Here is a 20,682-nt window from a genome sequence, read left to right as displayed (position 1 = left end):
GCCTATTGTAAACCCAGACCCTGCGGAGGGGTGCCATTTGAATTTCCTACCTCAGACACCCCTGACCTGGTGCCCCCTAGTGAGCCAATGATGTTCCAGACGAAGATATGAACATGCATCCTCATACACCACACGGCCATGCTTGAGGTAGTGGTATATCCACTTCACCAAATGTGTACACATTTGTACATGCACAAGGAAGGGTGCCATGAACCCCATTCAGCCATCATGTTGTACTTGTGTACACATGTCTGTACACAGATATATGACATTTGCATGAATGACTTGCATTCATTCATTTTTAAAGTAAACATTGGGTGCAGGCCCACTGAAATGCAGGAATCAGATAGGAAATGTACTGCTGTACATGTGTTGAGCATTATGTGTGAATAACTGTATGTGAATACAGGTCTGTATGTGCATACACTGTACACAGATTGTACTGCATTGAACATAATGTGAAAATAAGACTGTGGTTAGACTCCCTGCTGCTATCTGCATGCAGTGGAATAGATACTTGGTGGGTGAGAATCTTGTATGGTGCTCCATGCCTTTTGGAGGAAGGGTGGAATAAACAAACATAAAAATAATTGCAGCCCTTTCATGTGTGACAGCAGCCCTATTCAGACATTATGCTATATGAGTGTACAGATGTCTGTACACTTGCACATGTATTTTTGTGAATGCCTGTAGCTGCATAAACTTTAAAAATGAACCTGGGTACATGCATGGTACAGATAGAAAGTGTATACCTGTACCTGCATTCAACAGAATATATGCATAACTGTAACTGCGTACAGATCTGTACCTGTGTATACTGTACACTCGTTGTACAAGTTGAACGTAATGTGTGAAGAGATCTAGTGTATGCCACACATCGGGGATACAACTTAATAATTAGTGGCTGACATGTTCCACAGTGTAAAACAGGCAGTACAGACCCGCCCGTGCACTTGTAGGGCTCTACAGCACCTGGGGATGGTGCTGTGAAGAGGGCAATACCAGTGTTGCCGATTGCATGACTGCACATCTTGCATTGCTTCCATTATTCCTAATGGAAGTAGTGCACCAATGTGTGATCGTGCAAGAGGAAAATGTCAGCCGCCTTGTTTATTATTGGTTCAAAAGGCCATTTTACAAGTTATACAGCAAGACACCCAGGCTGTGCCCAGCCAAAGCACTCCAGTGAGTGTGTCACTATAATCTAGAATAGTTTGACACTCCTGTTTTCCACATGCATGCTTTATATTTTTAGGTGTTCACTGAAGAATATAAAGTGTGAAACAGCCTTCAGCCTTCCAGCCTGTGCCTAAATCAGAACTGATGTTCCAAGTAGTGGGGGAAGAAGAAGAAGAAGAAGAAGAAGAAGAAGAAGAAGAAGAAGAAGAAGAAGAAGAAGAAGAAACAGCCTCTTGCAACCACAGAACAGTCCAGAGCAGCTAAGGGTTGGCAATTATCACTAACTTTATTGGACACTTTTACAGAAGTTAATATTGCACGTGGTTTAAGAGAACAATTTTTTTAAGAACAATGGGATATCTTTAGAAGAGAGAGAGAAGACAGATTTATGAAGAGGTTCCCTACATCCAGATAGAGAGCCAGAGACTTAGAAGTCAAATTCACAACCAGACAAAGATTCCAGCAACAAGGTTCTGCAGGAAATGGGTACCATTATTCATTAAAAGCTTCAAACTTATTTCCTACATAGGATACTATGAGGATGCAAACAATTCAGTAAGATATATGAGCAAAGGGGCTAGATGCACCATTAGTCTGCACTTGGACAACTGCTCTTGCCCCAGTTTTGTGTCCTCCCCTTTAACCAGAGGGTCTTGTACTGAATAGACAAGTAAAGCCATAGCTCCATCAACTAATAGTTAAGGAAATAACAACATAATGCCCTTGGGCATCACAGTGTTGTCCAGTTAACATTAATGCACCGGGGATGAACTCACAGAGCCTGCTAGGTGCTGTGGAGGTGGTTACTTGGCCCGTCCAAATTCAGATTTGAAAATTCAGATTTTATCCAAAATTGCCTACAATCGGTAAAATCTGAATCTGATCTTTTCTTTTTTCTTTTCTTTTAAAAAATTGTCAGAAGCAATTCCAAAATATCAAAATTAATTTTGGAAATACTTTGGAATTTCAGAATTAGCAAAGAGCTGAATGGAGAAATTGAAACAAATTCACTAAAAATCACGGGTTGTTCTTAGAGCCTTAAAACTTGCCACACATATGGTGGGGAAGGGGGTCAGGGCTCCATGTAGTAAATTTGAAGATAATTTGTCAATTCCCTGATTTTTGGCGAATTTTGTTGTTGTTTAAAATGGTTAAAAATCATGAAATTTACAAAAGCTTCAGAAACTAAAGACCCTCCTTGGACCATCATTGCCATGTGGAGGAATTTGCCCTTTGCCTTCATGAAAAGGGCTAACAGAATGCCCCCACTGCTTTATATTTCTGGAATGGATGCGTATACAGTTATTAAGTGGCTGTAAAAAGTGCCTGTAGCATCGGCACGTGAAACCAAAACAAGGTTCATTTAATTAAAGTGGGGATTCCACCATTCACACCATCCATTACAACATGTGGGGGTGGGGGGAGTCAACATAAACTTAGACACATATCCGCTCTCCCAAATGGTTTCCCTGCAACTCCAATCAAGCTTACTCTGGCCCTCTAGGTACGGATGCATCTCTTTTGCTGGGCTGTTTACCAATCTAAGAAGCTGTACAAAAAAGTTAAGCATGACATAGGATCCTTCATTGGTGGGGCCTACCCCATAGTATATATATTCTCTTTCCCTCCTGTTCTGGAGGGGGCTGGATCTTGCCTTAAAATCTAGTCTCGCTCTCCTAAGAATGGAGAGCACTCTTAAATGCTCTCTTATATAATCACTTTAGCCAAGGGTTAAGGCAACATTTCTTATTTCCCCAGAAGTGTCAGGCAGCCACCATCAGTAAGTCCCTTCCTCCCCAGTCTTTGGTTGGGAAAACAATAATTGCTTGCAGTGACTATTGCTCTGGGGTGGGATTTGTGCTCTGGATCAGATTTGAATTGCCAGGTCTCAGGGGCTGCTGATCTGACATTTCAGGGTCTGGGCCTCCTTTCTCCTCATGTCTCCCATGAGCAGGAGTAAGATCTCAGAATTAGAAACCAGAATCCAAGGATGATTTTGCTATTTCCTCCACCCCACCCATCAGGCTCCACCTCTAAGGCACAAGGCAGTGCTCGCCAGGTGCCATCCTTTCCCCCATCAGACATGAAGATGATCCTCAGTTGATGGGTCCCAGCATCTGCCCAAACCTGCCAACACCTGGTGCCATCCATGGCAGTTAGGAGCTGGATTGGAGGAATAAGGTGCATTTGAATGAAGCTATGAGGTGGCATAGGTCTGCTTTCATACTCATGCTGCTTTTTAAATTTCTCCATGATAACAAGAAGTCCACATTAAGTGTGTTCAAATAGTAACATTCTCATACATCCACCATTTTCAGATGCCAGGAGAGGACAGGCCTGCTCAGCAAAATAACCCAGGTGCCACATTTCTCTACAGTAAAGATCTCAATAAGAGCAGAATAATGTGTCTCCACCAGATCATTCAAATTTAGAAGCCAAATTGCTAGGGGCTGTTAGTCACATTTAGAATGGCATTGACTACACTACAGACTTAAACTGGTTTAATAGTCATTCCCTCTTTGGGAATTGTGGAACAGGAGCTAAGGAATCGGACAGAAAACTTAACTTAGCACTCTCCTTGAGGGTTGCCATGATAGTCATACTGGTATTAAACCAGGAAGCCATGGCAGTCATATTGGTATTAAACTAATGTGAGTTTGTACTCTTCTCATGCTCAAAATGACATTTTACTCTGCTCTCCTTTCAATGATACACAGAGACTGGTTTTGCATATTAGAAGATATGCCCCCCCCCTCCAACTGCCCTGACAAAAGATCTAGAATTCACTTGTCCCTCCCCTTTTCAGCACTTCCTGCATGCTGTCCGAGATGGAAGCTGCCCAAGAGATGGAAGTTGGAGGCCAGAAAGTGGCACCCCTTCTGGAGTCTCATTGGCAGGCAAGTGCTTCACTGTAGGTTGTGGTAAAATCAGCCCTGCTCTCAGCACGGAGTGTACAAAATACCTGTAGCCCTAAACACAAGTATGGACTTGGATGTACGGAGGAGTAATGCGTGAATCTTCCCCAAGAGCATCTGATGTCCCTTGATGACCAACCTCTGAGGCTGGAAAGCCAAAGAAGTCCTACCAGCACCACCTTGTTACTTGGGGTCTAATCCTCCACTTCTTTTTGACCTCAATGGTGCCCTTCACACCTGGCTACCATTCTCAGTCACAAAAGCCAACCAAGATGCTACCAGAAGCAGCATTAATTCAAGAGGAATCTGGGTTGAACAGAAAGCACGCCATGGTTTTTGGGCCCAGGGCTGCTTCCGGCAGGCCTGGCTCCTTCTGCCGACTGAGAATGTGTCCCAGAATCCTTTGCCACACCTACAGCCTGCTCTCTACAGGGTGGGCTGCCGTTACTGCCCCTTCCTGAGGAAGAGCAAGCACTGTTCGTTTGCCTAGCTATCACAGTGATTATATTTCGAACCAGGGCTATTATGTAGGCTGGTAGAAAACTGGCCATATGGTAAGATCTGGGTTCCCCCCAGGCTTCTGTAGTGTGTTTCCTTCTCATCCCTTTCTCTCTCCTGGAAACTGGCTGGCATTCTTCTGCCCCCTCCAACACCCCTCAAGTGTTCTGCTTGTGGGCCCTCCCCACTCCCTCCCTCCTTCCCCCAATGGTCCCAGGTCCCCTACAACCTTACTCCCGCCCTCCCCCTCCAGTTGCCCCATTGGCTTCCTGTTTGTCCCTTCATCCCCCCCTCCCCCCTCCCTCCCCTTTGCCCTCTTCTGATGTCTTTATTTCTTGTAGTTGCCGAACTGGATCGCCAGGCGGTCGGTGGCGCAGCGGAATGTGGCTGGTTGGACCTCCCAGTAGGGGACAGGGTTGGCAAACAGGCTGATGCCATGGTAGGAGGCACGTTTTACCCCAAAGCCCACAGGGCAGAAGTCATTCACTCCGATGTGAGTAATGTTGTTGGAGTGAAGGTACACCACCTGCAGGGAGAAGCCATTCTCGGTTAGAGATGGGCAGCTGGCTAGATTCGTGTCCAGCAACTCACAAAGCATCCGAGACCTTGAAAAGAGCTTCGATAGAACCAGCCAAGCCCTGCAAAATAAGCTCCGCTCTGCGTATGCTGAGGTCCGTCAGGAGAGCAGCAAACCTGCAGAAGCAGGTTTGGTTTTTAATGCAGAGTGTAGATGGGTGTTTTGGCATCTGTGCAAGCAGGCACTGGTGCAACCCATTCAGTTTTCTTTTAAACGCCTGCTGCAGCACAGCCAGTGCGGAAACTGCCTCCCAGACACTGCATGGCATGTGGGCCTGTGTGGTTTTGCCCAGCGTTGGCAGATTTGCTTTCAGTCTGGCTTCTGAGGTTTCAAAAGATGCCTACATATTTGCAAAACCTTGGCCTTTGTCTTGCGTTAAAACAGGGCCAGCTCCAGCTTTCTGGGGGGCAGCACAGGCCAAGGGGCTTAGGGAGTGTCTGAAAGGTCATCCAGCCACAGCCAGACAGGGATGCATGTGGCTGGGACATCTAAACTCATCCCAGGTGGTCCTTTTGGCATCACAGGGGGACTCGGGATCTACACTCTGTGGGCGGCAGGCCCCAGCTATGTCAGAGGGGCAGCCATAATGGGAGCCCTGGCTCTCGGTTGCTGGCTATATCCTCCTATGGATGTGAGCACAAGCAACTGTCCAGCCTCAATACACTTCAGGCTGACTTCAGGCACCGGCCATGCAACATGCCCAAAGTTTCCGGCCTTCACCACATGCCCACCCTCCATCCCCTGGTACCTGCAGGAACTTGAGGCCAGGCAGCCCTTGAGGGACCCGGGACAGCTTGTTGTTATCCAAGTGCAACTCCCGTAGGATAGGCAGGAAAGCCAGGCTGCCGTTCTCAATCATGCGGATGTTGTTGTGTCCCAAGCCCAACCTATGTGGGAAGCACAGACGGGAGGTCAGAGGACAACAGAGACTTACGTAAGGTTGACAGTCTGTCATGTTCAAGGATCCTGTGATGTTAACACTTCACTTGCCGCATCGCTGAGGATGTGTTTAGCAAGGCCTAGGAAAACCTACTTTCTGTTCCTATCCCTTCTGCTTATAAGCCATGTCTTTCTTTGCTAGATTTTTGGAAAAATACAATTCCCCAGATTTATTGACCAAAATCAGCATATTTGGAAAGTCCCATTGTACTGATTGTTCATTTCTTCCACAGCTGAGAATTAGTTTGGGAACTCTTAGGAAAGTCTACTTCCCTGTTCCTATCCCATTCCCTTATAATTTTAAGGCATGTTTTTTGTCTGCCACCAGAATCCATTTTGCTACAGAATAATTTATTCTGGGAAGAAACTGGTGTGGGAGGATCTGTATTTGTTCCAGGGTGGAACATAGGAAGCTGCCACATACTGAGTCAGACCATTGGTCTATCTAGCTCAGTATTGTCTTCACAGACTGGCAACGGCTTCTCCAAGGTTGCAGGCAGGAATCTCTCTCAGCCCTATCTTGGAGATGTTGCCAGGGAGGGAACTTGGAACCTTCTGGTGCTCTTCCCAGAGTGGCTCCATCCCCTGAGGGGGATATCTTACAGTGCTTACACTTCTAGTCTCCCATTCATATGCAACCAGGGTTATGCAACCCTTAGCTAACCCTGCTTAGTTAAGGGGACAAGTCATGCTTGCTACCACAAGACCAGCTCTATATGTGCTCCCTGCTGAACTGCAATCCAGAGGACTGGGTGATTGGGTCAATTTATTCAAAGGGGTGTATAATCTGTCTTGTAGGCTTAAGTGGTCTAAGGCTGGGATAGAAATCTGTAAATTTGTTTTATTTTTTAAAGGCAACAGCGTTTACGTCTCTTCACTGGAACGAAGTGTTGGACTCCAAAGCCTAGGAGTCAGACTAGACGTAACATCAGACATTCATGAGTACGATCTTCTGGTTTTTATTATTAATTATTAATTATTATTATTATTAGTGGCTGACATACAGAGCAAGGACGCACTGGTGCAGAAAGAGGGCAGCCTAATATGCTTGCACAGCTCTCCGGTGTTGGCCCCTCAGGGGGCTTCCTGGAGAAGGGGAGGATGTCAAAATGGCGGCTTCCCTGTTCACCAGCGCCGTGAGTTGGGAAGTTCCATTAAGCTGCTCTCTCCTGGCCCTAGTACATCCTTGCTCTGTATGTCAAACAATATTAACAACAGCTGGCGGGTGGGGTGTGTGTGTGTGATTTACACAAAGGTGTGGGGGAGGTTTCACTCCTTCCTCAGGTCCCTCTTCCTCTTTGAAACGGCTCCCTTCTCACTGTGAAACTCTTGTTTGCCCCTATGGGCATCTGCATGTTTTGTCCTATGGGACAAATTGCAGTCTGGGGAGGGCAATTCTAATTGAGAAAATGGGAGGGAGCTACTTTTCAAGCAAATCCCTCCCTCACAGCTACTATTAACATTCATTTAACCCAGAAGGGACCCTGTTCAGAGATTTCCTGCGGTCAAGTCTTTTTTTGCCCAGGGAGGCAGGAGCCAATAGGTGGAAGCCAAAGTTGGAGGAACCTCATATAGAAGCAAGGAACTACTGGGTGTTGTGTCTTGTGGAGGTTTTTTTAAAAAAAAAACACACAACGTGGGTGAATAACTGCAGGAACAGGCCATCCAAGAGCAGGGTGTGTGGGGGTGGGGGAATGGGGGCAGTAGTTCTCTTTCACTCACAGTTTCCAAATCAGATTGCTTGAAGGAAGGAGAAAATTAAACAGAGAGGTAACCCAGGAGTGCTAACAGACATGGCTCTTTCTCCCTCTAGAGGCTGATTCATGGACTGACATGGCAGGACACCTTTAAGAGCTGATGGATGAGGATACACTTGGCTCTGAGGGCATGTCTATACTACAAATTTAAACCCGTTTCAGATCTATTTAGCAAGCATGCCAACTGCCCATGCTTACTGTTGACAGTCTCGGGTTTTTGATATTTGTCTCCACTAAGTATTCTTCCAGATTTTGCCTTTGGGGAAAATACTGACTCAGTTAAGTCTGTGAGCAGTTGGCAGATGCATCTTGACTCTCCTTGATGCCTGTAAATGCATGCGCATGGATGCAAAATGCCAGCACATGCCTTCCCTTGTTCCTCCATCCTCTTCACTGCAATTGCCTATACAGAGCACAAATGTGGCTGAATGGGTTCGGAACTGTGGCCTGTTTACAACCAGATCCATTGTGAGATTAAGCATTTGGGAGTTATGACATTACATTTTTATAACAGTAAACAATTATGGTCAGTGTAATGTCTGGCAGGCAGGAAAAAAAAAAGACTCCTTGGTGGTGCCTCCACCCTTTTCTTTTCCTGCTGCAATATCCATGCCCTTGAGTGTTTAATCCCTTGATAGACCCTGGTAACCAATAGGGGTGCTGTGGGACTCGGGCGGGTTTGTTGTCACCAAGGGCCAATGGGGTTTCAGCTAGGCCTATAAAGCTTGAGAGACTGGGCTGGCTGACTTCTCAGTCTGAGTGACTCATCTCTTGAATCAAGACCAAGCTGCTCTCAGACTGCCCGCAAGACTACCTCTACCTGCTCCCCTGCTGGCTAGCCTCCCCGTTTCTATTCTTCTGCCTGCTCAGCACCTGCTGGCCTTGCTTTGCCTCCCCAGGCCCTCCGACTCCTGGGTGACCAGCCTTCTGCCCGCCTGACGAGCTCTGACGGGTTTTTGTGGTCTGCACTGTGAGCTTCTGACGTTCCGGGTTTCTCTAACGGTCCCCCTTGCACCCTCTCTGGCTGCATGCTAGAGCGCTAGGCTGGGGGCGCAGGAGGTGCTTGGTAGACGTGGCTGGATTAGAGATTCAGCCAGCAGGTAGCAAAAGCGTGCCCACCTCCATTCACCCCAAAGTATTATTATTTTCATTTCATTCCATTTATTTAAAATATTTACACCCCACCCCTCCAGTAAACTACTGCTTGGGGCAGCTCACAACAATTAAAAAAAGATACAATGTAAGATTGTATCCAACAGACTATAAAGAATGCAGAACCTAGGCTGGCGTCCTCTCCTTTCCCAGTCTGTTCCATGCAGGGTTCCCTTTGTGGCCTTTCAGCACGGACTCTCTCAGTCTTTCCAGATGATGATCTAGTTCGGCTTCCCCCCACCCCCCACCCCCGATTCCTACAGGAATCCTATGTTCAAATGACATATAGTGCTCCCCCCCGCCCCCCTTCTTTTGGCCACAGTTAGCCATCCAGTTTGTGAAAAAATCATATTTTTTCCATATTACTTTTTCTCTAACTTGAATGCACAGTTCAGCATATTGCAGCCTGAAGAAAAGGTGTGGACAGTTATAGCACAATCCGTAGAGGAGAGGTTACCTACATAACAAGTAGGAGGGTCCCATCCTCATACACCCTCTCATTCCTGTACTTAAGCGCCATTTCCCTCCAGTTCTTGCCTTGTGTTGTCCTTCCCCTTGCCTAGTCCAACTGGTCAGTCTTACAACCTTTTACTGTCTTCTAAAATGTCTTTAATTTTTTTTGCTGTTCTTGCACAATATTGTTTGGCCTTATATATAAGTACTAGCTGGCCCGGGCACAGAGCATCTGCACCTCTAGATGTCCCTTCCCCCTCCTTCCTGGCTCTCCCCCCATTCTCTCCCCCCCCCCCGGCTGCCGCTGCTTTCTCTCCCCTGCTTTCCCCCCCACACCAACGATTTCTCTCTCCCCCCCCCCACGCTGCCACTTTCTCTCCCCCTCACAGCAGCTCACTCGCGAACTCTTGTGAGAGCTGCCACACATGGGATTAGCCACGGGTACATCTTAGTGAATTATATATAGAGATATTCTTTCCCCTTTCCTTTGCTGTTGCTCTTGACACAGTCTTGCAAAGAACTAGGAGGCCATCTTTGCCACTTCAAAGGAGTGTGTATTTGCAACATTGTTTACCTCTCCCTACTCAGAGATCAAGAAGATAAAATTTAAATGGCCCAAAGTCAAGCCTCAACACTTCAAAGCGAGGCTGAATCAAAACCCTTTGAGCTATCTGGCTGAAAGCACTAATGGCCGCACAAAAGCCTACCACCCAACCAGTTTTCATCCCATTCTGAGAAGAAATAAACTGACTATGAGAATATTAGTGATTTTCCACTCTAGCCAATGGCTGATGCATCAAGGAAAGAGGTGAGGACTGCCAAGTGCAGCGGACCCCCAACCCCTTCTTCAAGTTGCAACACTTAGTGATCCCCCTCCCCCTCCCCTTCTGTCCCCCTGCTGGGTGCCTCCCCTCTAAGCATTTTAAAAATATATAAGCAGTATCTACATTACAGCATTTATTCTCTCCCTGTCCCCCCACCCCGCCAGCCACCTCAGTAATCAAAAGAGAACCAATTGAAGATTAAAAACATACAAGGGATGGAATTGTGGTCCCAGCAGCACAACAAATGCATGTTTACTCAGAAGTGAGTCCCATTAACTTCAGTGGGGTTTATTAATTATTTCTTTTTATTTAATTTTCAAATTTATACACCGCCCCAAACGTTTGTCTCTGGGCAGTTTACAGCGACATAAAACAGGACAAAACACAGAAAATAAAAGTCTTAAAACAATTTAAAACCGGAGTCAGATTAAAAAGCTTGGGCAAAGAAGTAAGTCTTCAAGGGCTTTTAAAAAGTTGTCAGAGATGGGGAGGCTCGTATTTCAGTAGTATTTATTGTCAGGAAAGTGTGTATAAGATTGCAGCCAAATCATTAGAGAGACACCATCTGGCAGAAGGAAAGGAAAACAACTGAGCTGGATTTTATGGAAGTGATTGATTAAAACATCAGCAATAAAGTCCAGAAAACAAGGAGACACTTGATTTTTTTTTTTTTTTTTTTAGTGGAAGCTCCATAGGAGCTTCAGCAAAAGGTGCAGGCACAGAAGGTCAGCAAGGGCAAGGTGCAGAAGGTCAGCAAGCTGCTAGTGTGATATTGTGCAGCAATAACATTTAAATTTTAAGAAGTGTTGTTTTCTGGACATGCACTTATATTCTTATATGCTTATTATACAATTCTTATATGCTTATTAGAAGACAGGGACCCAACAATATCCCTGGCGGTTGCTAAATTTTGTTATACATTGACCAAACTAAGAGAAGCTAGAGCACAGCAATCGGTTACTGTCAAAGATTCCTGATTTTACATATTTGATGACATTTTAGACTGTTTCCATTATTGTTTTCTCTTTTTCCTGTGTATATTCTGTGTATATTGATGTTTGATCTAAGATCGTAAATAAACAACTAACTAACGAACATGCACACATTAAGCACCTGAGCGAATGGCAAAACTAGGAGGGACAAGGCGGGACTGCAACCTGCAACATCTGCCTTGGTGTGGACAGAAAACAGTGGAGGAAGAAGCTGCTAGGAGGGGATGCCTTGCCCAACAGTAACTCCTGCAGGCAGTTCTAGGCACCCACTGAGTGTCCTGCAAAACCCCTCTCCACCAGATGGGAAGATATGAGCAAGCAGCTCCCCCTAGTGACAGCAGGACTCAAGTGACGGTTTTCACAGGGATAGCTGCAGCAACACCTTTTCTCATCCTCACCTCCATTCCAAAATGTTGGGAAACTCCATCATCCATATTTCCCACCTAAACATTTCCTTTAAAACTCAGGCTTATTCTTCTCTAAACCTCTGTAGTGGATGAATTATCTGCCTTGAATCTCAGGAAATATCCTAGCCACTCATCCGCAGAGTCCACTCCTGGCAAGATCAACAATAGCAATCACAGAGCTTGAGCCAAACAACACACGACCTTTAAAGAATCATTAGCCCAGACAGCCTTGATTTTTATTTCATCAACAGCAGCTGGATTGGGGCCCTCATGGACTAGGACCATGGTGGGGTGTTTGGGGTGGGGGTGGGGCTTTATTCTTATTTCCTCCCGTGGTCCCAATCTGTGGGGTTCCCTAACTTGGCTATAAGTACTCATTACTTTCCTACTCAAGTTACCTGTAGACTTTGGAATAGCGGATCAGATCTTCTAATTCAATCGCCTGGATCTTGTTGTGGTCCAGATGGAGCTCATTTAGGGTTTCTGGCAGATCTGGTCGGGAAGGTACAAGAAGATTAAATTAATAGTTGAGAGAAGCTGGGAGGGGGGTGTTGCGATGATGAGGTAATGGTGGAGGAGTAATACCTTACCTTTGGGTACACCAGTGAGCTTTGCTTCTGAGATTCTCAGGTAGTTCAGCTTTAGGCCATCAAAGGCACCAGGTTCAAACCCACTGTTTTCCAGAGGGTTCCCGCCCATCTCTGTGAGGTGAGAAGCCATGTCATGTACAACAATAGTCTTCAGCCTTATCAGATGCAGACCCACCTTTACTCCCAAGCTGCAACACGGGACCAATTTGATATAGTCTATTGCCTATGCCCATCTTTTTCCTTGTCTCTCTAGGGTGACCAGATGCAAGGCAGTAGGGCTCTTGCCATGGGCAAAAGAGGGGCTTTCAGCATCAGAAAAGCTGCCCCTGTGGATGCCACCCCTGCTCCACAACTGTTAGAGGCACAGTAGGCAAACCATCCTGCTTTGCACTTGGTGGTCTCTCCCTCTCTCTTTTTACAAAATAAGCTAAACGACAAGAAGAAGAAAATGGTGGTGGTGGTGCCATTGTGTGACCCACTTAATGTCAGAGTGCAGACTACTTGGAGGTCCCAGCACAAGACACAATGAGATGCTGCTAGCCTTTGACCTGTTGGGTTTTGTCTCCTATAGCACCAACCTAATTTTCCTCCTCCTCCTACTCCTACTCCTCCTCCTCCTCCTCCTTTTTAAAAATGCAGTGTCCCCTCCCAGTACACATTTCTGCTGTTTTATTGTAATTTTGGTTGACTCAGCTTTCCATCCTTCCGAGGTCGGTAAAATGAGTACCCAGAATGTTGGGGGCAATATGCTAATCATTGTAAACCGCTTAGAGAGCTTCGGCTATAGAGCGGTATATAAATGTAAGTGCTATTGCTATTGCTATTGCTATTTTTGTTTTCAACTTGTGTAAGCTATTCTGGGAACCTACTGGCTGAAGACTAGCCTTGGGGTTGTCTTTTAACGAAAGGCGGTATAGAAATGCAACAATAAATAAAATAAAATATAAAAATAGCAGGGTTTGGAGTTTTCTAAGGAAAAGGAAAGAAAAGAAACTACTAAACTCAGTGGCTGACATCCTGGCAAAATTTACTAGAGGAGGTCCTATTGTTCTGTAGAGTAACTCCAGAGCAGTACTACTGATAGTGAGTAATTTCATCATGACATCAGCCACTGACATGTAGAACAGGGGCTTTCAAATGTCCCACCTTCAGGGGTCATTTTCCACTTCAACTCATCCACCATGGAACCCCTGTGCCTGACAGGCAGTTCTGAAGTGTGTTCTAGAATACACACACAGTTCTTGCAAAGCAGCAGCCAGACCTTTGGGGCCTCATGCTGGTCTGGGTGAACTAGGTGTGTGCAAAGTCTTTCAGGGAAGCTTGCCTTCCATCACTGTTCTGATTAAGCCGCCCCCTTATAAGCTTCTGAAGATCCCCAGAGGACCCTGGAACACACAGTCCCTGGCTTAGCATGGAGACATGATGAGAGGGAATCATTCCAGAGAAAATGAACAGGAACAAATAACTAGTGTTGAACCAAAACAAGGGGACATTCCCCAATCCCCTGGCTGTCTCCTTTTAATTTTTCATGCTCCTTCGCAAAAGCTGGAATAGATGCCCCAAGGGCACATTAGGACAGCACGTAGGTCAGCCTGCTGGCCTCTGGAAAACAAATTGCTGCCCTGCCTTTGCACTTCCAAACTCTGGTCATACTGGGAGCACTGTGTTACATTGGCCTAGTAACCTGACCTTAACCTTGGGGGTTAAGGGATGGGTTGTCCCTATCAATCTTCTTTGGAGTGGCAGAATCTATTAATCCTTGGAGTGGGAGAAGCATGTCTGGAGGAAAGCATAATGGATATCAGCCTGGTAGAATGTTGCTGGTCTCACCAATGCAATTCATGTTGTTGAGCCCATTAAAGACATCCTTGGAGATCTTCTTGATCTTGTTGTCATGGATGCGGAGTTCAACCAAGGAGGGGGGCAGGTTAGGAGGGATCTCCACCAGGTTGTTCTTGGAGATGTAGAGTTTCTGCAGCTTGTGCAGGGGACTGAAGGCCTTTGGATGGATCTTGGAGATCTTGTTGTTCACCAATACCAGGGCCTACAGCCACAAACAAAGAGAGACCACATGAGGGCAGGGGGAGCAGATTTGTGTATACATAAGTGGAAGGGGGTGGAATCCATTGTCAAGACAGCAGTCCCAGTTCCCCAGGAAGGAGCACTGAAAAAGACTTCATGAGGCCCTTTTACCCAATCTGTTCCAGAAAGGGGCAGAGTAGGAAGGGGACCATAGCTGAGATGTAGAGCCTTCTCTAGAGATAAGATCTCATACTCAATGCCTGGCATCTCCGCTTAAGGGTTTTGAGTAGCAAAGCTGGGGAAGATCTCTGCAGAAGACCCTGGAGAACTATACCAGTGATAGGAGCTAATACTGGAGTAGACCAACCAATGGTCTGACTCAGTATAAGATATCCAGCTCAGAAATTGACTTGGCTGTGGGAAGATGAGGGATAATTGCATGAGGAGACTGGAGAGAGTGTTTCTCCCTGCAGGGAACCAATGTGAAAAATGTGGGTGCAGGTTCCACATCTCTTGCCCCACTCCCAAAAGCACATTTTAAGTGGGAGAGGATTCATCTCTCATAACCTGTGCCCAACCTGCTTTCTACAGGGCCCTCTGCTGGTAGAGTTGGGATGTGCACGCACTCGAAACAGAACCTCCTGGCTATCCTGTCTCTTCTGCAAGTGGACATCATAAGGAAAGGATGAGATTGAGCTTTTGTGTTACGTACATATAGATGGTGTAGCCCCTTAAAGTCATCTTTGCGCAGCTCGGTAATCTGGTTGTTCTGCAGGTCCAGCAAACTGGTGTCCGGCGAGAGCTCTTTCGGCACTTCCTTGAGACCTAGAGAGGGTTAGAGTCAAGGTGGACGAACAAGTTTAGGACAGGTTAAATTGGTCAGGCTAGATCACTGCAAAGATGGTCCCAGACTAGCCTGAGAAGTGTATGCCTTGCATCATGCAGCAGGAGAGATGCCTCCCAGAATGCCTTGCAATGCCCCAGGGAATTCTGGACTGCTGACTCTCAGATGGTGGCACTGCTGCTTCTATTGGCTCCCCTAAAAATATTGATGTGTCAAGCAGCTGTTGGGGTGGCTAGTGTGGTCAGGCCAACTCTTGGCTGGGCAGTTGCTGAGAGCCAGCCCAGTTTAGAGGCCAGCCAAGCCAAACAAATGAGCCAAAACATGCTTGCAAACAAGATTGTGAACATGATACTATATGGCATCAGCCTCTCACAAGCATATAATGCTCATGTACTTTTGTGCATGGGTAATTGTTCCTTCAAGTATAAGCTCTTACAGTCAGGGCACTTCCAGATGGAAGACTCTTTCCCACTTACTTAATGTGTTTCCACATTAAGCTGTGCAGAAGAGGAAAGGAGTTTTCACACAAAGCAATTCTAGAGCGTTTATTTTCTGTGCTTATGTCACCGTTTTCTGTCAACAGTAGGGGGCAGAAGGTGCCCAGTTGGCCATCGGTCCCTCCCTTGTCCCTACTGAGTCTGGCTTTTAAAGTTATTAACATCTGTTATTCTGCATTTCCACTTTATCGCACTTCTACAGCATCTCCCCCACCTCCGCCTTCCAAGACGCCCAAGGAGCTCGGAATGGAAGAAACCAGGTTCACCGTCTCCTGGTTCTCTGAGCATTGTTGCTGCTCAGGCATTAATCACGTCTTCAAAGAGTTTCATCCCATGGAACTGTCACCTTTAGCAACTTGGTTGCAATCCCATGTGCCCTTTCCTGCGACTAAGCCTCATTGAACATAGCGGGATTTACTGCCACGGAAACATACATCGATTGGCTGCCGAGTTCGTTGCCTTCTTTTTATTTCTGTTCTAATTTTCTGTTTAATCGGTGCAACTTCTGAAAGGTGCTCATTTAAAATAAAATAAGCTGCTGGGAGGAACGGAAGCTGCTGCTGCCACTGCCTGGAGAGCAGGCAGATCACAAGGTGGCACGACGGGGCGAGGCTCTGAGCCATGGGCAGGTTTCCCTGGTTGCTGCTCCTCAGTGAGGACTACAGCTCAAGCTCTCCAGCCACCTGGCAGCTATGGAGATCCAGTGTTAATACAGAAAGGACAGAGGGGAAGTGACCTTTTGAAGATCCCTTCTCCCCGAAGTCCCTGGGTCATCCTCCTTGCTTGCGCAGCAGCAACTGGGGACTGTTCCAGATGGTAATTTCTTCCAACTTCGGTGCAGATTCCAATGGGAGATGTAAGGAGACATCCACATGAGGGTGAAGTACGTTGCGTAAATTCTTAGCGCCATCTGCTGATGATCCATGAAAAAGTCATGCCTTGTCAATACAGGAGAACCTCATTACTCACAGGGGTTCCGTTCCTCACCTACCACCGTGAGTAATGAGGCATTATTCCTATGGGGAAAGGGGGGCTGGTTGGTTCCAGAATGCACAAAAAAGTTGTACAAATGCAAAAGAAAAAAGGGAGGAAGCAAAAGAATGACTGTAGTGTGCTCCACAGGGTCTCCTTGTGCCTAGCAATGCCCCCCGACCGCAAAATGTTCCCCAAACTGGGGGGGGATGTGAAAAAGTTTGTTTTATTCAGAAAATAGGTGGGAAATGGCAAAAAACCAGCAAAAAACATGGGGGGGGCACTATACATTGCTCTGTGGGGTCTCCTTGTGCCTTTCTTGTGCCTGCAATGCCCCTCAGACTGTCAAATGTCCCCCCAAATTGCAAAAAATTGTGGGGGAAATCCCCCCCCCAAGAAACAAACCACAAAATGGCTCCTGGTGACAAAATGGAGGGCCTTGGCCCTCCATTTCCAGCCTTCTAGGAACTGCGGATACATGGGTTTTAACTCTTTAATATCCACAGCTACCGAAACTGGATGTCAATTAGACACCCACGAATACCATGGATATAGAATCCACGTATAACAAGGTTCTCCTGCACTGTTTCCTGCCTTGAAAAGGACATGGTTTTTTCATAGACTGTCAATAGATGGCACTAAGAACTTACGTGATGTTCTTCAATGCCAAGTGGACAGCTCATTACATCTCCCATCAGAATTTGTGCTGAAGTTAGAATAAACCTCCATCTGGAGGAGTCCAGGGCAAGTTATAGATAGGTGAAACTCTCCCAGCTGTGACCATTACGGGGAGAGAATCCACCCTCTGCAAACTGTCTCTGACAAGTCTGGAGAAGATCAGGTGGGTGGGAAGCAGCAGGGCCAGGAAGAGGCCAACAGCCAGGCTCCTGGGCAGGAACAAGGTTGAGGGAGCTTTCCATCTGGGGAAGGAGCAGCCCACAGTCTAGCCCTGGGACCCCCATGAGGTTTTGCACAGTAGTAGAATTGGCCCCAGTTTAAAGTACAAGAACTGCAAAGGGGGATGATCAGAAATCAAGTAGCACAATGGCCAAGATGTGCTTAGGTGTGGAAGAGGTGGGGCTGGGCATGGTCTTGGAAGCCAGCCCTCCTAAGCAGAAAATCACTCTTCCGCAGACCCAGACAGGTTGCACTATGGTCCGTATACATGTTTGCTCATCCCATACATTTCCTCCCCGGAGTTTTCAAGTCGGAAAAAGTGGCCTTAAATGAAATTGGTGTTTCCCAGGAGCAGGACGGATTCAACATAGGATGAAGGTTTCACAAGATTTCATAAGGAGAGAATATTCTCTAAATGTACTGCCAAGTCCCCCACAACGGTTGGTGTGCGTGATGGAACAAACCTCTGTGTAGAAGTACCCTTAGTCACAGTTGGCTAACGTAGCAGGGTCATGGAACCATCAACTCACAACTTCCAACTAATGACCCCTAAAAAATGCTTTTAAAAAACAACAACAATTTGCTTGGTCTGTTTAAAAACATCTTTTTGTTTAAACTTCCTTCATGGATCCTAAATCTGTGCAACAGGGCAAGCAAGAACAAGCATTTATTTTCTAGCTGTCATTTAGCATAGGGACCAGTAGAGGGAGGTAGAATACTGCAAATATCTTAAGATCAGGGTTTGATGCAAAATGTGGGACAGATTCAGGACCGGACTGGATGCCGTGAGAGACAAGAAGCTGTGTGTCTCTTTGTCTCCTCTTCTCCTCACAGCGTCCAGTATTGCACTAATATGTGATGCAATGACATCACAGAGCTGTGCCCTTCCATATTCCCACCAGCCCAGGATTTGAGGAGATGGCAGGGAGATACCCAGCAGTGTGATGGAATCATAGTAAGTGCTGACAGGAAAGGGACACCACTCTGTGTCTCCTTCAGCACCTCACCCTAGGAGTGGCTCTGTGTCAGTGTGCAAGAGATTAATACAATGCAGAATACTTTTGCTTAGTTGCACCTTGGCGGAGCGTGACACACAGCTGTGCCACGGAATTGGCACTGCAGGCATAATGCCTCCATTGCTGTTGTTACTGCTGCCCTGAGGCATCCATGTTTAAGAGGAATCCCCAGATGCTGTTGACTACAACTCCCATAATCCCCCACAAGGCCATTGCAGCTGGGGATGCTGGGAGCTGCAGGCAGTCAACAGCCTCTGGAAATCCCTGCTACAGGGATCAGTGGTCTGCTGCATGCCTTCAGAAGGGGTGTGCTGGCACTGGGTTGTCTTGCATGGACACTGCATTTTATTTGAGAGGTCCAAAGGCACTGTAAGCCTCCTTTGCTTCTGCCACGTACCAGACTGACCTAGCAGGGAAAGCCACAGACAGAAGTCGGTTGCATCTGATACCCTCCCAAGCACTACTGGCAGTTTCCTGAAGTTTCCAGCAGCTGAGGCACCCTTTTTCAGAGCCTGCTCTTCAACCCCTCAAACCGGGCTGCACAGTTTTGGCCCTCCGGCTCCTGCTGGACCACAACTCCCCAACATCCCCAGCCACAGTGGCCAATCGTCAGGAATGGTGGGAGTTGTAGTCCAGCCACAGCCCTGCCCTCAAAGATCCCCTTTGAAGACTATAAATGAAGGAATCTGTCCTATGCAAGGCCAAATCAGGTCCGCGGTGGAACTGCATCCCGACAGACCCCCTATACAGCAGGATGGGGTGAAGAGAGAAAGCAAAGCATGGACTGCGGAGCAGGGGAGCTGAATCCTTTCCCCGCCAACCGTCCCCTTCCCATGCCCCTTCTTCTCCTGGCTGTTTCTCTTTTGATGGGGTCCTGTGAAGGGAAGCAGCCCCGGCCAGGAAAACAGCAGAAGAGAAGCAAGGCCAGAGAGGAAAGCAGGGAGAGGCGATGGGGCTGCCGCTCAGCGGTGGAGCATCTGCTTGGCATGAAGAAGCTTCCAGGTTTCAGCCCCCGGCAGCCTCTCCAGGTAGGGCTGGGAGACACTCCGGCCTGAGACCTTGGAGAGTTGCTGCCAGTCCGTGTAGACCAGGCCTGCACCACTGAAGTCCCCCAGTTGTGGCTGGACTACAACTCCCATCACCCCTAACCACAATGGACGATAGGGATGATGGGCGTTGTAGTCCCACCTCTGCAGGAGGGCTGAAGCTGTGTCGCCCTGTCGTCAATACCGAGCTCGATGGGCCAGTGGTTTGGCAAGGTATAAGCCAGCTTCCTGTGTTCCTCTGAGAGCAGAAGGGTTCGGCTTCCCTTACCCAGTTGCCCAGGCTGTGCTTTAAATCTGCCCCACACCTCTCTGCTTTGTAAAGAACTGTCCGGTTTGGTCCTGCTCTCACATCAGAGGAGCCCACTCGCCGGGCTGTGTTCCTGGGTAGATGGTTGATCTGGACCCTGGGAGGTGGCACTGTCTGGCGACTCATTCAGAGAAACAGGGCAAAAGCGGACTCAGCCTGTCTACCTTGGTTTCAGGATAGCGGTCCTGATGGCCTTATGATGTGGTACCCTCTACCTGGCATCACCCAACACAGGCAGCATCCTCTCATGGGGGCAGGGTGGGGGGCAGGAATCCCTCCGCATCTCGGCCGCAGGAATGTTTGCACATCCCAATCGCACTTGATGCGGAGAGAGTGCGGGACGTCCTGCCCGCCATTGAGTCCGACTGGAGGGAGAAAAGGTCAGGGCGGCACATCAGCCGGCTGAGCTGCAGCAGGCAGGCTGCCAGTCTGATCTGTAGAGGGCTGAGAGGACACAAAGATTCTGAGCACTGCCAAGCAGCATCTCTGCTGCAGAGTGGAGGAAACAATTGCCAAGCGCGCACATACACAGACACACACACCCATCAAGGAACCAGAGCTCGGCATATATACATCCAATCCAGCTGCGTTTTCTGTCTTCCTTGGCTGACAAATTTGAAGTATAGCTCCTCCAACTTCTAAAAAGGAAAGACGCTGAGGCCCCAAGCTTGGCTGGAAGTTCCCTTTTCCCTGACCCTGGAAGCTCCGCCTCCTAATCCCAGTGGGGCAGGAGGGAGGGAGGGCGTCTGTGGTTCCATGGTGGTAAAGGGGATGCACTCTCTGAACTCATTGCTCACA

At 47.4% G+C, this 20,682-nt stretch overlaps 1 protein-coding gene across 4 annotated transcripts in view; it reads right to left on the bottom strand.

Moving 5' to 3' along the window:
- Window positions 1-4,908: 4,908 nt before the first annotated feature.
- BGN (biglycan) overlaps window positions 4,909-20,682 on the bottom strand; it is a 107,793-nt gene continuing 92,019 nt past the window's right edge. For all 4 annotated transcript variants that reach the window (XM_053297576.1, XM_053297578.1, XM_053297577.1 and 1 more), the window contains 6 exons: window positions 15,018-15,130; window positions 14,114-14,327; window positions 12,284-12,394; window positions 12,092-12,185; window positions 5,918-6,056; window positions 4,909-5,118 (listed from right to left, as the gene is read on the bottom strand). In XM_053297576.1, coding sequence (XP_053153551.1) covers window positions 4,921-5,118; window positions 5,918-6,056; window positions 12,092-12,185; window positions 12,284-12,394; window positions 14,114-14,327; window positions 15,018-15,130 — 869 coding nt within the window. In that variant the 3' untranslated portion in view covers window positions 4,909-4,920. The remainder of the gene's footprint in view (window positions 5,119-5,917; window positions 6,057-12,091; window positions 12,186-12,283; window positions 12,395-14,113; window positions 14,328-15,017; window positions 15,131-20,682) is intronic.

The sequence above is a fragment of the Hemicordylus capensis genome, chromosome 2 (assembly GCF_027244095.1).
Source record: "Hemicordylus capensis ecotype Gifberg chromosome 2, rHemCap1.1.pri, whole genome shotgun sequence".
Classification (NCBI taxonomy): domain Eukaryota; kingdom Metazoa; phylum Chordata; class Lepidosauria; order Squamata; family Cordylidae; genus Hemicordylus; species Hemicordylus capensis.
This window is presented reverse-complemented; position numbering and strand designations above follow the sequence as displayed.